General features: G+C 35.2%; 1 protein-coding gene across 2 annotated transcripts in view; it reads right to left on the bottom strand.

The window, feature by feature from the left end:
• LOC114291031 (ABC transporter C family member 2) overlaps positions 1-16,437 on the bottom strand; it is a 73,929-nt gene extending 57,492 nt beyond the window's left edge. Inside the window, exons 1-10 of one of the 2 annotated variants that reach the window (XM_028235019.2) lie at positions 16,233-16,437; positions 15,039-15,528; positions 14,408-14,586; positions 13,272-13,311; positions 12,414-12,570; positions 11,686-11,800; positions 11,521-11,601; positions 11,400-11,424; positions 8,353-8,409; positions 7,103-7,168 (exon numbers count right to left, since the gene is read on the bottom strand). In XM_028235019.2, the coding sequence (XP_028090820.2) occupies positions 7,103-7,168; positions 8,353-8,409; positions 11,400-11,424; positions 11,521-11,601; positions 11,686-11,800; positions 12,414-12,570; positions 13,272-13,311; positions 14,408-14,586; positions 15,039-15,374 (1,056 nt within the window). In that variant the 5' untranslated portion in view covers positions 15,375-15,528; positions 16,233-16,437. Of the gene's footprint in view, positions 1-7,102; positions 7,169-8,352; positions 8,410-11,399; positions 11,425-11,520; positions 11,602-11,685; positions 11,801-12,413; positions 12,571-13,271; positions 13,312-14,407; positions 14,587-15,038; positions 15,529-15,620; positions 15,932-16,232 lie in introns of those variants that run through there. The other variant, XM_028235020.2, reaches the window with a different exon arrangement.
• Positions 16,438-17,079: the final 642 nt, after the last annotated feature.

Raw genomic sequence — 17,079 nt, 5'->3', positions numbered from 1 at the left:
CACCAACACCACTATCATATTCTATACATGCCACTATCTTCCACCAACACCACTATCATATTATATACATGTCACTATCTTCCACCAACACCACTATCATATTCTATACATGCCACTATCTTATTATATACATTAACACAAATTTCCAGCACTCCCCCTCAAGCGGGTTTGAAGATATCTTCCATAGCCAACTTGCTAGTCAGCTTATCAAATTGCTTCTTGTGTAGTCCCTTCGTTAGCACATCAGCTAATTGTTCACCTGTTGGAAGGTAGGTCATACAGATTATGCCAGCATTGATTTTCTCCTTGATGAAATGTTTATCCACTTCTATATGTTTTGTGCGATCATGTAGAACTGGATTATGAGCTATAGATATAGCTGCTTTGTTGTCACAATAGACCTTCATAGGTGTCGGGTGAGAAAGCTTTAATTCTTCAAGAATTCTTTTAATCCACATTACTTCACAGATTCCATGGGCAATAGCTCTGAACTCTGCTTCTGCACTACTTCTAGCTACCACATTTTGTTTTTTACTCCGCCATGTAACTAGGTTCCCACCTACAAAGGAGCAGTATCCGGATGTTGATCTCCTGTCTGTAACACTTCCTGCCCAGTCTGCATCTGTGTATACTTCAACTTGAAGATGTCCATGTTTCTTGAACAGTAAGCCTCTCCCTGGAGTTCCTTTCAAATATCTTAAGATCTTATAAACGGCCTCAAAGTGCTCTGCCCCTGGTGAGTGCATGAACTGACTTACCATACTGACTGCAAAGGCAATATCAGGCCGCGTATGAGACAAGTAAATCAATTTCCCTACAAGTCGCTGATATTGTTCCCTCTCTTTGACTTCTTCAGCCTTAGCAGCTTGTAACTTCAAGTTAGGCTCGATCGGAGTCTCCACCATCTTACAACCAAACATACCTGTTTCTCCAAGGAGATCAAGAACATATTTTCTTTGATTAACGAATATACCTTCCTTGGATCTTGCAAATTCCATTCCGAGGAAATACTTGAGGGCTCCCAGATCCTTAATGTGAAATTCTTTTGCGAGTTTCTCTTTGAGGGCTGCTAATTCTGCTTCATCATTACCAGTTAAAATGATGTCATCAACATAAACAATCAAAATTGCAATTTTACTGTCTTTTGAATGTTTATAAAATATTGTGTGATCTGCTTGACTCTGCGAGAAGCCACAACTGATAACTGCCTTCCCAAAGTGCTCAAACCACGCTCTTGGTGATTGTTTGAGGCCGTATAATGACTTGTTCAATCTGCATACTCTGTCGCTTCCAAGTCTCTGCTCAAATCCCGGTGGTAGGCTTATGAACACCTCCTCTTCAAGATCACCATTGAGAAATGCATTTTTAATGTCAAGTTGATGTAGAGGCCAATCTGAATTTACTGCAAGAGATAACAGTACTCTGATAGAATTTATTTTAGCAACAGGAGCAAACGTCTCCTGATAGTCGATCCCATAAGTTTGAGTGATGCCTTTAGCCACCAGTCTCGCCTTGTATCTCTCAACGCTTCCATCTGCGTTACATTTTATCGTAAACACCCATTTACACCCAACTGTTTTCTTGTCTTTGGGTAGATCAACTATCTCCCAAGTACCACTTCTCCTTAAAGCATTCATCTCCTCCATGACTGCTAATTTCCAATTCGGATCATCCAATACTTCCTGTATATTCCTTGGAACAAACAAGTGTGAAATCCTAGATGTGAAAGCTCTATGGTTTTTAGACAGTCTTTGATAGGAGAGGTAATTTGCAATAGGATGTTTAATGCAATTTCGGACACCTTTCCTAATTGCTATAGGAACATCAAGGTCGGAAATAGAAGGAATAGGATTACCTAAAATTTCGATGCCAGAACTCGGGTGGACATTCGGGTCATTAGGATGGACATTCGGGTCATTATTCCTCAGATGAAATCGCTTCCTAGTATAAACCTGAAGTTTAGGATTTAGATCATTTTGTAGTACTTCTCCCCCTAAACAAGAATCTTCTTGACTAGGCACCATAGAACTTGGTTTTCCTAAGTGATCATTATCAGACATATGTGGTTTTTGTGTAGGATAAATGACATTCGGGAGCGGGATAGAAATATCCCAAAAACGGTCTTCTACTCCATGTGTCTCCCCCTGAAGAGAAGTGTTGGGGAAATAGGATTTTGTTTCCACAAATGACACATCCATACTCACATGAAATTTCTTGGTTTGAGGATCGAAACACTTATACCCTTTTTGTTTGAGGAATAACCCAAAAAAACACATTTTATAGCACGGGGGTCAAGTTTTGAACGAAATTGACTGGGAACATGAACATAGGCAGTACATCCAAAAACTTTGGCGGGTAAATCAGAAAACAACCTCATGTCAGGAAAAAAAGTTTTGAGACAATCAAAAGGTGTTTTGTATGTTAACACCTTTGTAGGCATCCTGTTTATCAAATAAGAGGCTGTTAAAATTGCTTCACCCCATAAATATTTAGGAACATGCATGTAAAACATTATAGCACGTGCTACTTCAAGTAGATGTTTATTTTTTCGTTCTGCAATGCCATTTTGTTGAGGGGTATCCCGACATGTAGATTGATGAAAAATTCCCTTTTTTTCCAAAAACTCACCGAACTGCTCATTGAAATATTCTGTTCCATTATCAGAATGTAAAATACCAATTTTGGTTTGAAATTGGTTTTCAATCATATTGTAAAAATTTGTGAATAAATTTTTCACGTCAGATTTTTTATTCATCAAATAAATCCAACATAAGCGGGTATGGTCATCAATAAATGTAACAAACCATCTTTTACCAGAAAGAGTAGTGATTTTAGAAGGGCCCCAAACATCACTATGAATCAAATAAAAAGGTTTGGAAGCCTGGTAAGGTTTTGGCAAATAAGTAGAGCGATGAAATTTTGCAAAAATGCAACTTTCACAATGAAAAGAAGAACAATCAATCCCTTTAAATAATTCTGAAAATAAATGTTTCAGATAAAGAAAACTAGGATGTCCTAGCCTATAGTGCCATAGCATTATTTTTTCTCGAACAGAGATTGAACTAGTACTATTAAAGCTCTGAGCTTTTTTATTACTAACAGGTACTTCATCAAAGTAGTAAAGACCTTCAAGCATCCTAGCACGCCCAATCATCATCCCCGAGTTCTGGTCCTGAAATTCACAATGGGATTCAAAAAATGTAACACGACAATTAGAATCCTTAGATAGTTTACTGACAGACAAAAGGTTACAGGCTAAGTTGGGTACGTGAAGAACAGCATTGAGATTAATTTTCTCAGTTAGTTTAATAAATCCTTTTCCTGCAATAGGTGAAAAACTACCATCGGCTATTTTGATTTTGTCATGACCAGAACAAGGGAAATAGGTACTAAATAAATGGGAAAAACTAGTCATGTGATCGGAGGCACCGGAATCTATGATCCACGGAGAGAAGTTTAGGCAAGAGAAGGCTTTAGGATTTCTACCTGTTTGTGCCAACAAAACACTAGGAGTACCGGATGAGGAGTTGGATTTTATCAGCTTTAAGAGTTGATCAATCTGCTCTTTGTTGAAGGGACCTGAATCGGCTTCATTAGCGGTAGGAAAGCCACGATTATTCTCTCCTTGTTTGCTGCTTTTCCAGTTGACAGGTTTGCTATGGATCTTCCAACACGTTTCGCGTGTATGACGAGGCTTGTTGCAAAAATCACACCAGACCCGTGGCTTATCATCAAACCTGCGCTGGTAATTTGCAGCCTTGTTGGCCGCAGCATCGCTAATTAAAGCAGAAATTTCAATTGATTCACCAGTACCTTTTTTCTTAAGCATGACGCTCCTTCGGCTCTCTTCCCTTCTGACTTCGGCAAATACTTCGCCAATGGATGGGAGAGGAGGTCTGCCAATAATTCTTCCTCGCACTTCATCGAACTCAATGTTGAGGCCGGCAAGAAACTTGTAAATACGGCTGTCTTCCACAGTTTTCTTGTGGTGGTTGCAGTCGTCAACCGATTTCCATTCGTATGTGTTGAAGATGTCAAGATCCTGCCACAACCTTTTCAACGAATTGAAATATTTGGTGACGGAATCATCTCCTTGACGAATCTCTCTCAACTTCAAAGTTAATTCGAAAACTTGAGATTGATTTCCTAGGTCAGAATACATCTGACTAACATTATCCCACAACTCTTGTGCAGTAGTATAGCACATGTAATTAGAGCTTATATCCTCCTCCATGGAATTGACCAACCATGTCATAACCATGGAGTTTTTAGCGTCCCAACTGTCGAACAACGGATCATTAACAGCAGGAGCCTTCTTGTCACCAGTGATGTAACCGATCTTTCCTTGCCCACGGATATACATCCGGACAGATTGTGACCAGCGGAGAAAATTATCACCATTTAGGCAGATGGTGGTGATTTGGACAGAGTGAGAGTTGAACGTTTTCACTGGAATGGCAGCGGCAGGGGTTGAAGTGGTTTCGGACGTGACTTCCGACATGGCTATGATGGTTTTAGGGCTGCTGTGTTTTTTGTTGCTTTGATACCAACTTAGAAAATATGAGGAAGAACTCCGAAAATATGGGGAAGAAGGAATATATTTCTGTTATATTCAAAAACTTCTTATCTTACAAGACCAAATGACACTCCTTATATAGGAGATATTACAAACATCATTATAACCCATTATATGCCACTTACATATTATATATTACCACTATCTACCACTATCATATTCTATACATGCCACTATCTTCCACCAACACCACTATCATATTCTATACATGCCACTATCTTCCACCAACACCACTATCATATTATATACATGCCACTATCTTCCACCAACACCACTATCATATTCTATACATGCCACTATCTTATTATATACATTAACACAAATTTCCAGCACTTTGTTTTGAGCTTCCAAAGCCTATCGTACTTGTTTAGCCATCCAATAAATGTTGCATCAAGGAGCATCCAGGTATTGTTTGAGATCAAGTTTAATGTGTTGAACTCGTTGGTCATGGTTGGCTTGATATTGTGATTGAAGCATTAGAGAAAGAGGCAGTTGACTAGTTGTGCGTTTCATTGTTAGTATAAAGAAACATAATACTTTTGATAATACACATTTTTTTTATCAGCAACAAGAAAATTTATTAAAAATAAAAGCACTGAAGTACAACTAAAGGAGAACAAGAAGTCCACTAAATAAAAATAAAAATAAAAAATCTCACTCTACATATTGCTCTCCAATCCCTAGAAATATAAAATAGTGAAATCCCTGTAAAGGAGGAAGCCACTGACGGCCAATAAGAATCGATATAAACCTATTTCTCCAAATAGACTCCAAGTCAGCAAATTTCTCCTCAAAAACTCTAGCATTCCTTTCAAGCCATAATACCCAAAAGACTACAAGAACCACGCAATTCCAAAGAACCCGAGCCATGCCCTTTGTTCCAAATCCTCAGAAATCAATGCAAAACTTTTGGTAATATATATTGACATTAGATATAGCATCCAAATGTGGCCCACCCTAGCATTACTTAAAAAATAATAAAAAAGAGAGAGTAAAAAGCTCACCCTAAAAGCCTCTAAAAATAATAATATCTTAATTGGAAAAAGATGATAATAAGAGAGGGGGGGGGGGGGGGGGGATGCCAAACTTCAAGCAAAACAAACAAGGCCTAAGTTTGTATAACAGCTACGGGGATTTAGAAGTCTATACAAGAGGCTGATGAGGAAAAAAGGGAAATAGCCATGCAACCCCACCAAAAGACCTTTGGGTACTACAAGTAGTGTCATGTTATTGAAAACCACTCTTGACCAGTTTGATTGAGCCCAAATGGGTCCAAATGACTCTAATACCTTGCAATTAGGGAAATTTATAATTTTCACAACCTTTTTTGTATCTTTAAAAGACTAGGGATATTTTAGTAATTTTCTCTTTTTTTGGTGTCTAGTAGCTTTGTTCTTTGGTTAAGAGTTTGTATCCCAAAATTCACCAATACAATTTGTAGATTTTTGTGTTCTTCAATGATGAGATGAGACACCATTACTAGATAGCCTAATGTATATACTAAGTTGCTTATTATCTTTATTGTCATTCTATTTTTTCTTCCATTCAATTTTCGTTTGCAACACTTTTGTGCATAAATCAAAGGCAATATCCTTTAACCCTGATAAAATAAATCTAAAGACATTGGATTTCCCTAAACCAAATCAAAAGTTGTTGCCGAATTTTCTTTTTGACTCTTGGTCTCAAGTGAGGTTATTACGGCGATTTCTGAGAAATCCTCTTCGTCCTTGAACTTTAGTTGTTCATTTCGTCCTCCCTGGGAGTGTAATGAGCTGAGAGAGATAAAATCCTAGTTTCTTGTCACGGATCTTATTGATTGACAGTCCTATGTTATTGCTACTCCCACGGGGAGGGGAATGATGTTGAATCACATTAGGTTTGTCACAATAAAGTGGTGTCAGCTATTTATATATATATGTATAATTATTATTATTTTTTTACCATTCTGATTGTCAAATATTATTTTTTACTAGTAGATCCCATGTTAGTTTAGGTCTTTCCCTGCCTTAAAATTTCCATTTATGGTGATCACATCACTCTTCCGTAACGTTGCACCTATAGGTTTTCCTTGTACATGACCAAACCTTCTTAGATGTGTGATAAGACTAGGAATGACAGAATTATAGCAAGCTATTTCTTTTGATTTCAAACTAAAAATAACCTTAAATCTCAACCCATTCAATCCCATGTTAGAGCTTTTCCATACAGATCATAACCGCTTGCCTCTATTTCTCTCATCTCTCTTCCCATATACCTATCCTTTTCTTTCTTACTGCTTCACACACAGGTCTACCCTCTTAAATTTTAGATTATGGATAACTTGTTTTCCCAATTAAAAATACCAGTAACTATTAAATCAGCTTCCATTGTCAACACACATAATATGATTGTAGTAGCAAGCACAATATAATCCAAAACAGTAAAACTATGAAAATCTTAAAGCACTAAGACTATGAAATCATGCTTCAAAAAATATTCCAGCAAGATAGACAATCCAGAAAAGAAAACAGGGGATTTTACTCATACCACTCCAACAAAAATTGAGAAAGCATAAATATAACCAATCCGAGCTGGATCCCTGCGCTGCATAGACTGCAAGTTGTCCACAAAATAACATCAGTGACAGAATTATACAAAGGAGGCAGAAAAAGGGGGGGATTGTTATATCACAATTTGTTTTCCAGCAGTGTTCACTAATGCACTCATTTTCTTATATTTTAATGTTTGGAACCTTTTCTTAATAATGAGCACAAATTCCTCACATTGCAACAATGACCATTCTCATAAAGTTAACAATGTGTCAGAAACCAGCAACTCCAGCACAACATTCACAAGGCCTAAAGACCTATTAGCAAGCAACTTTCAATAAATAAGCAAATATTGTCATTTGCATCAGTTGAGATACCATTCATTTTAATGTTGGATGCCTAAACTCAAAATGCTATCGTGTGAAGTGCCTGAAAGCATGTTTTGACAACCATTTGAAATGATTAGAAATGTTGTTCTTTGAATAGGATACATTTATATGCTTTGTTATCAAATGCCTATAACTGTAAATTGTCTGTGTCTCTTTGATATGGAACGAGAGAAAACTAAGAGATAAGAAAGAAAATTTTCATTTTGTGTATGACATGCTTAAAGATGTTTCATTTCCTTAATCAACAAGCTTGTTTTGGTCTAATGTGCTTGACATTTTTATGTATTGTGTAACAGGATTAGTAGTAATTGAGTGTGATTAGTAGACTTAATCTAAATTAATTAAGCTTAATCATAAATAATTAGGCTAAGCAAGCGTAGAGACTTAACCTTAATTAGTACTAACCTTGAGTAAATAAGTTAGTTATGTGATTAGTGAGCTGTGTAGTAGGCACACACCTCAACTTAAGGAGGTGCCACCTCCTATTTGGAGGATAGGCATAGAAGAGAGAGAGAGAGAGAGAGAGAGAGAGACCAGCCACTCGAAAAGACAAAACAAGAGAGAGAGAGAGAGAGTGAGAGAGAGAGAGAGTTTCTGGAAATGAGAAAGAAGAGGAATAAATAAATAAAAATATAGCATTAAATATGCTCCCGAACTATGAAAATGTTCAGTACAACTGCCAAGCATGAGTATCATCAATCAGAACACAACTCAGAAAAGGGCTGATATAGCTGTCACGCATGAGTATCATTAACCAATCGGAATCACAAATTACACAACAAATAAATAATCCAACTGAGGGAGAAAATGACAATTCAAATTATATATCAAGTGATGAATTGCCAAAACAGTAACTGACCTCTAAAAGTTGGTCTAATATAAGTGGCCCCACAAACTGGGAAGCATCATTACCAATCTACAAATGGATCAAAGAAGAAAGAAATGTTATGAACTGAAATATCAAACTAAAAAGTGATAATTCTAGCATGCAAATACCAATTTTAGTAATAATTTACACATGCAAATACCAACTCCAGTAATAATTATTAAGAATTCAGTGAATGCTAGATTCAGACAATACATCTGTACATGAATAAATAAAAATTCAGATGATAATCAACCATATATTCAGGATATTCATGCCAAATCTGAAACAGTTGGACTCATAAAGAATTAGTAAAGACATCCAATATGTATATTAGTTGATTCAGCCAAATTTTACAGAGATTTAGTCAAATGTGGGACATATCAGAAATTTTCACCAAATGGTTTAAAAATAGATTTCTGCATTTGATAATGAAAATGGGAACTTCTATTTAAATGGATTTCAATAGTGTTCTGACTTGACTCAAAATTCTCAAAGTTAAACCTTGATTTCATTTTAAATCTTCTTTTGCTAAAAAATATATATATAAAAATAATAATAATAACAATAAAAATTAAAAAAAATAAACTTCTAATATATGGAAACTGAAAATCCTAAAAGTGAATATTTGTCCAATCATGATTCCTTTCAAGATGGACATAAAATTTTAACAAAGAGATTGCAAAAAGATACCTTAGCTTATATTGACAAAACAACAAAAAAAAAATTGATGCAATACAGAATTATTTTCATTGGAAAATAAGCAAAAACAAAGATTTCCGTGCCAAATGAAAATATCAATTTAAGAATATGAAAAGATTCAAACAATTTATAAAAGGACTGCTATTTCTTAAATTTTGAAGTACAATTTAACAACTAGACGGCAAAAATAATGCAAATACATCACAAATTTGCATTAATGCCACAGTATATATTACTATTTTTCTTTTTGTCCACATACAATGTTATGATACTAACAACAAAAGCATCAACAAAAATATTTTCATAAGCATTTGTACATGTACTACTAAATCATCAACTAGACACAGTCACCTATTAAAACAACCGAAACTGCATCGCACACAGAATCTTTAGCAGGTGATTCTGATGTTTAATCCACCAATTTGATCCACAAGTCATATTAAACAACAAATATCAGTTACACAGGTGAACCATAACCAATCATTAACTCACTCCAGGTTATAGAATGATGAACCATATATAATAGTCAAGGACATGGGTCATATAGCCTAGATAGAAATTGTTGAATACAAAAACTAGAATAGAATAGAAATTAGAATATTTTTATGTTGATTGTAGGAATCTCTCTTCTTGTTTATACTGTTTCCTAAAATTGTATCATAAATATGTTATATATATATATATGGCCTCTACCTCATTCAAAGGTAAGCCAAAAACCATTCTTTTCGTCCTTTTGAAATCACTAAAATGCAGGACTAGAAAGCATGGCAGAGAAAAGCCGTAAGTGCCCATTTAGGGAAAGTATAGCTCATGAAAAAATGATTTTGAGAACTAATTAAGATATAATTGACTTTGTTATCATAATCTTACAATTCACTAATCGATTCGCAATTTTTACAAAATTGATACGAATCTATGAGTGAATCTATTTTGGAAGTGAATCTCTAGTGAATCTATTTTGGATTCGATTCACAATTTTTGCAAAACTGATACGAATCTATGAGTGAATCTATTTTGCAAGTGAATCTCTAGTGAATCTATTTTTTAAGTGAATCTCTAGTAAATTTATGAGTGAATCTATTTTGGAAGTGAATCTCTAGTGAATTTATGAGTGAATCTATTTTGGCATTTATGTTCCTTCTTCTATGTGTATGTGGTATGACAATCAGGATGCTATCTTCATTGCGAATAATCCAGTGTTTCATGAGCGTACAAAGCATATCGAGGTTGACTGTCACTTTGTTCGTGATTTGCTACTCTACAAGCAACTTGAGACTCTATTTGTTCAGTCTGAAGATCAATTGGGTGACATTCACCAAACCGTTAGCTCGGTCATCTTTCCACCAGTTATCTACTAAGGTGGATATGTTTGATCTCTATGCTCCAGCTTGAGGGGGAGTGTAGAGTAGTTTTTTGTCTGTTATATTTCCCAATCTTGTTAGTAAGGGTATTATGGTCATTTTGTAGTTTGCACTCGAATATAAATATATGTGGGGGGCTAGATTATGCAACCCTAATCTCTATTCTCTCTGTCACTTCTCTCTTTCTCATTCCAACCCTAATTTGTCACATACTCTATTCTTTAACTGTATACTCCCGCATCTGCATGTGCATGTGCAAATGTGTTAATGTTCTATCATTTATTTAATTAAAACAAGGACCAGAAATCAAACCTACATATTTAATATCAATACATTTTATAAATATGTTAGAAGCGCAATGGTAAGGCTGCTTGTTAATGTTCCTAGTGGTGCAGATTCAAGTCACAAAATCAGCCTCTTCATGAATTGAGTTAAGGCTGCATTCATCTTGCCCACCCCGCACTTTAACAGGAGCCTCATGCACTCAATTGCCTTTTTCTTTTACCATTTCATAAATATATTGCAGATATAAGATGTCTTCATACTACAGTACACTTGGTTGATAAAAATAGGTACAAGCTTGGATTGGTTCTAGTGGTTGTCAGATATTATCGCACATTAGTAATCAAGGCCCTAATCTAAACAACCTCTCTCATCTTCACTTAGAAAAAGTTAATGATGTGAGATAGAGAAATAACAAAAAGAAAAGGGTATAATTGAATAGTAGCCCAAAACGACCAAAATGAAAAGGGAAAAAAACTTTTGGCAAATGCAATTATGCATTGCCAATTGTATTTGGACCCAAAATGTGAAAGCAAAATGAGCCTAAGCATAGAACATTGCAACCAAGAAACTAAATTTGTTAAGAATTTCATAAAAACCACATGCATGTAAATATTATGCTCCTAAATCAGATGCAAGATTTTTAACTTAAATAACCGAGGTCCTAATGAAACAGTTGTTTAAGGAGCTCATTACCTTCCAAACACCTCCCCACCAAAACCTACAAAAATCAGAGAACATGTCACAAAAAACATCAACCAGATTAAACTACAGTATATGCAATGCAAAAATTATAGTAATGTAACAATATCCACACCTTCCCCCAAGGCTACGATTTAATGCCCTTAAAAGCCATGGTTTAGACCTCCGAGATTCCTCGGCCCAACATTGCTGGAACCTAAGGAGTCAACAAAAAATATGACACGAATCTTGCTATGAATGAATCCAAGTAAAAGACAAAATTAGATAAACAAGGACTCACTTGCTATTCAGTGTTTCAGTTCGGTCCCATGTGTCCAGTTTCCATATATCCTTCTCAGTCAGGGGCCTTTTAAAGCCTAGATGCATAAGTTGATTCATCCATGCAAAAGTAGTTTCTGCAGAAGAAACCATGAACCAGAATATCAATTTAAGTGAAGCAGTTCAAAGGGAAAAAGATAATTTTTTGTTTTATCAAGAAGATGTGGTGGTGTAACAAACAAATACAAATGTGTCAAAGATTACTGGGAGGACACCATAAAGCACAAAAGCAGTGTCTCAATTCAAGCAATTGACAACAGTAGGAAGGTGAACCAAAAAGGTGTGGAGATAACAGTGAAGAATATTGTGAACCAAGCTCAAAGCACAAAGTTTAATTTTCAAATCAAAGAAGCGAACAAATCACTTTATGACCACCCTTCTGATTGTTTGGGAAGACAATCCATAGTATAGCTAAGATGTACTCCCTCCGTCCTGTTTTATGTGGTCTTTCCATTTTGGCAGTCCCATATCACTCTTTATTCAAATGGGACAAAGGGCATTTTTGCAAGCTTCACATTCAAAGATGTTTTCCAAAAAATCAATCACACCACACAAAATGGAAGGGAGGGAGTGGTTCAAATTATTCTCATCTTAACAACTATAATCAATATTCCATTCAAAGAGTCAATATAAGAATTCTAGAATAGCTACCATTGCGAATGAGAACATGTAAATCCACAAAGTACATACTCGAAAATATGTTAGCATTCTTCTCAGGACAAATTTGCTCTCCTCCAGGAAGTTCTTCATATTCAGTGTCATCAACAGATTCGGTCCGTATTGGGGTGTACCCCGGATAAGGATCCATACTGGGAAAATACACCAGAAAGAGTACTCCAAACAAGACCTATTTCATAAACAATAACCACATATTGAATTTGATTGTATGATGTAGCTAACGCAAAGTTAAAGACCAAGGTTTAAACCCTGATCCACAAATTGTTCATGTTCATTTTTGTCCCAACCCCTGGTTCTTGTACTTGCCTAGAATTTGGACATCTTGGGGTCCAAATAGCAAAAATGAGCATAAAGTTCAATGTCATTGGTTAGTAATAGCCATCCAAATCAGAAGGTCGGCACTGGTTAAGTTGGACCACAAAAAGGAGCATGTATCATCGAAAATTTTGTCAGGTTTAGAGATCCGCCAAGCAGTTGTAATGCAGCCTAATTGAAATCCAGAACAGGGCTGTGACTGCCCACTTTCGTCCAACCAATAAATTTGTATCTGTTACCACAATATACCATATTGCCACATTTATGTTTATATAAATCCAAAAAATTTGATTTCCATTAATCATAATAAGGGTGTCAAGGATGAAGCCCATAAATGATCTTGCACATGCAAGAAGGCATTTACAAATCATACATGCTGGGCACTGGCTCAAGTATTAAATGCTTCTCATAAGGCTTAGGTTAGTGTTGGCCTGGTCTTGAAGGGCCGGTTTTTAGCTTTTGTCCACACAATATTCCACTGGACGGAAGATATGAAGTAAAATTACATAACTAACAATCTTAAAAAATATAAAGAGACAGAGAAGAGCACCACACCTGGACAAAGACCTCACTGATGTACCAAAACAGAACAGATCTGCATGGATAAAACGCAGCCTTAAATTTGTACTGCGAGCATATCTAGAAATATCTATTCAACAATTTTAATCAAAAAAAACTTCCAAACTACGATACAATACGACTCTGTACACAAATTATTCACAATAAGGAGATTTTGACACTTTCAAACTAGTAATTTCTTAACAAGAGCATGCCTCATAATTCACTCAAATAAAATAGAAAATTGAAGTTGTTGAGAGCATAACAGTGATTGCCAGACCCCAACCTACTATTATTTGGCTCTAATCAGCCAACTCTTGCACTCTTGAGAGTTTAGATCTTCCATTAGTTGCTTGAATCCAAGAATCACACCTTTATAGGTTCATTAGGATAAAATATGAACATTTTGTGTATATCATCCACACAAAAAATTAGGTTAATCCGATAATGGTAGCCTATTCAATTTATCACATTTGTGTTCAATAAAATGAATGACAAGTGTATTTTTAAAAATAAATCATCCATTTTTTTGGTGACAAACAAGATATATTGAATAAGTTAAGATTATCAAATTCGCCTAATTTTTTGTGTGGATGATATACGTGAAGGACCCAACAAGATACAGCTCGAATTATCAAAACAAGACCCATTTCACTTCACTCAACAGTCCTAAATAATCAATATCAATAACTGAGGTTGATACCGATTGTCTCAATCCTAAAGACACTTGAAATTTCTGGTGTATCAATGCATACAGACAAAATAGACACAAAGAAGCAGCTAAAAAGAAATGGAAACCCAATGAAAGGGGCACCCTCACCTCAACAGCTAGTTTTTGGGTTGAGTATTACCCAAGATCGTGTAACACATTGCACTTTATCACAGGCACAGGCACATGCACAGGCTAGCACACGTGCGCACACACAAACATACATAACATTAAAGTAAATGTCATGTCCAAACTACTACAGTTCTTTACTCACTGTAATCATAGTTTCAAAATAACTGTGAACTATATTATCAGTGGTCATTTCACAATTAAAGATATGTCATTCCTCATCCAATATTTGGTTTTCAGATCATCAAATGCCCATATTTGAAAATTGCATATGGGAGCTTAGACAAAAACTAACCGACTATAAAACTCCTTCACCGGAAGAATGAGACTGAGCATCACAATGTCCCCTACCAAAGCATAAATGACCCCAAATCCGATGTACCACCTGAACTTACTTATGTAGACCTTTGTTTCTACACCAAGCATGACCACCATAGAGCACCAAGCAAAAGCCTCAATGATGAGTGAAACCATCTGCGAAAATAAATGAACCATAAAAAATTAGCAAGAGGTCACAAGTGATGGACAATCCTCGTGTGGTCTTAATTTAATTATGGATTCAAGTATCCAAAACCAAACGAACATTATAATTGGTACTTGTTTTTGAGTGTTTAGGATGAAGTCCTTGGATGTGACCTAAAAGAAAGAGGAGGGGGGCGTTATCTAAAACCCATAACACAAATACACTTTAGGTGGTGAACATAACAAATCAACTCACATTCAAGCTGACCGAATAACACAAATACACTTTAGGTAGCTACTTGCAATAGTAAGCTTTTAAAATTCAAAAATGCAAAAGGGTTGCTGCTTTTGTCTCCAAAGGAAATGAAAGGAGGTCATGTCATTCGAACATGAACACAATTCAACTACTGAATATTTTGAATTTTGAGCAACAGAGAACACACATATAGAAGGGGAAAACCTACCTCAAATGGAGCGAGGCCGCCAGTCTGTCCATCAAGATTCAAGGCCGATATACCCATGACCAATCTGAATAAAGGTTCTGCGGTACAATAGGCAGCCAACAATACCAACATGTAGTTGTAATAATTTGACCTCAAACGGAACCTCTGGACTGTAAAATCTTTCTTAGTCAGCCATATTCGATATAAGCACAGGCCCATAAGAACCAAATTGGAGATGGAAACAACCAAAGTGTCTGTTGCACATGGTGTGTAAGCTCCAAACGCATTTTCCACTACCTTTGCCCACACCCCGTTCGCCACTGGCCGACAATACCAAACCAGTGGCTCAAAACCCATCTTTAAGCACTTAGTGTCTACAGGTCTGTCTATGGTTCTATCCACTTCCACTACAAAAACATTAGAGACTGTATGCTCTCCTTTAACTCATAAGGAGTTGTAGTTCACCACTGAGAATCTGAGATGGGTCAACTGCTCAGGATACTTACTACTCCTGCAAAAACAGATCAAACCAATTTCAATTATAGAGATCATATGTAACATATCTAAAGCTGTTAACAGAAAATAGATTTAACAAAAGTCAACCCTTCAAGTTTGATTCAACAAAATTCTTCATTCCAACAAATACAATTTAGTTGGTGAATGAAGCATCTTTGTGATTCTAATAATGGCAACTGAGACATATTTTAATTGTCCCCAAGACATATCAAAAACAATACTATATTTTAGGTAAATAACTGAAGCATCAAGATTTTTTTTAATCTTTCTTGTAGAAAAATAAATATAAAAAAAAAAACCCATTTATACAAACAAGCGGAGAGGTTTTTTCTGACCAGAAGAAAAGAAAAAAAAAAGCAGATAAATATCTAAAAAATTAACTGCAGTCACAACTCAATACAACAGAAATGCATTTGACATACATATATAAAGAGTTTCTGTTTTTGTTGCTGAATATAGTGAAACACTCATGAATGCACATACAAAATAAATAAATAAATATATATATATATATAATAAAAATAAAAATAAAAAGAGAAAGGAAGAAGAATATGAAGAAGAGAGAAAACTTACTAGATTTTTTTTTTTTAACATATGATCAAAAAATAATGGGTTAAAAATAACAAATCAAAATTGTACATAATTAACCATACTTGGACATCATTAATGACTCCCAACACATGATCAAAAAATACTTACATAAGCTCATGAAAATTCATCAGTCAGAAAAAGCCAGTACTTTGAGAAAATGAATGAAATAAAGACAAACTTTCTTGCTTGCTTTTAATGAAGAAATTTGATTGGGATCAAAAGGCGAGGAAATAAACCGGGACGCAGAATAGAAGAGAATTTGCATTTAATGATGGAAACATTGTATGACATCCACCTTCTAATTAAAAAAATTGACATAATTTTATATATTTTGAATTATAACTAAAAAAATATTATATTTAAACATAAAAATAACATAATTTCATACTTCATAAGTTATAATTCAAAAAAATATATATTATAATTACACACAACATATAACATTTGAAAAAATTTAATTAGTCATAACTAAAATAATATTATAACTAAAAAAATATTAGATATAACTAAAAAAAAATTGTAACATCTCACTGGTAATCCAAAAGCTTTAAGTCCAAGTTATTTAATAGAAATGTATTGATGCTTTATATGTTCAAGATCACATGCAAACTTATGATGTGAGACAGGTGTTACAAAAATAGTATAAAATGCATATGATACATCAGTGTATATATTAAAATTTCTTTTGATGATTTTTTTTTTTTTTTCCCGGCATCCCTTTGATGACTTTAATGAAAGGAAAAGGGCAGCCAGATTTTCCTGGTAAAAGGAGAAAGTGAGCGATGGGGAGAGAAAGAGAGACGAGAAACTTTCACCTATTAGGCTCTTCGAAGCCTTTTTGCCGAAAGTGTCCGACTCGTTGGTTTGGGGCCTCTTGTTTCTGAAGTTAAATTGAGCGGGATTGTTTGCGTGGGAAATGTGAGCGAAAAAAATTGCTAGTACAGAGATTTAAAAA

This window comes from Camellia sinensis, chromosome 9, assembly GCF_055761805.1.
Source record: "Camellia sinensis isolate YWXY chromosome 9, ASM5576180v1, whole genome shotgun sequence".
NCBI classification, from domain to species: Eukaryota; Viridiplantae; Streptophyta; class Magnoliopsida; order Ericales; family Theaceae; genus Camellia; species Camellia sinensis.
Note: the sequence above shows the minus strand (reverse complement) of the source record. Positions and strands in the feature narration are given on the sequence as shown.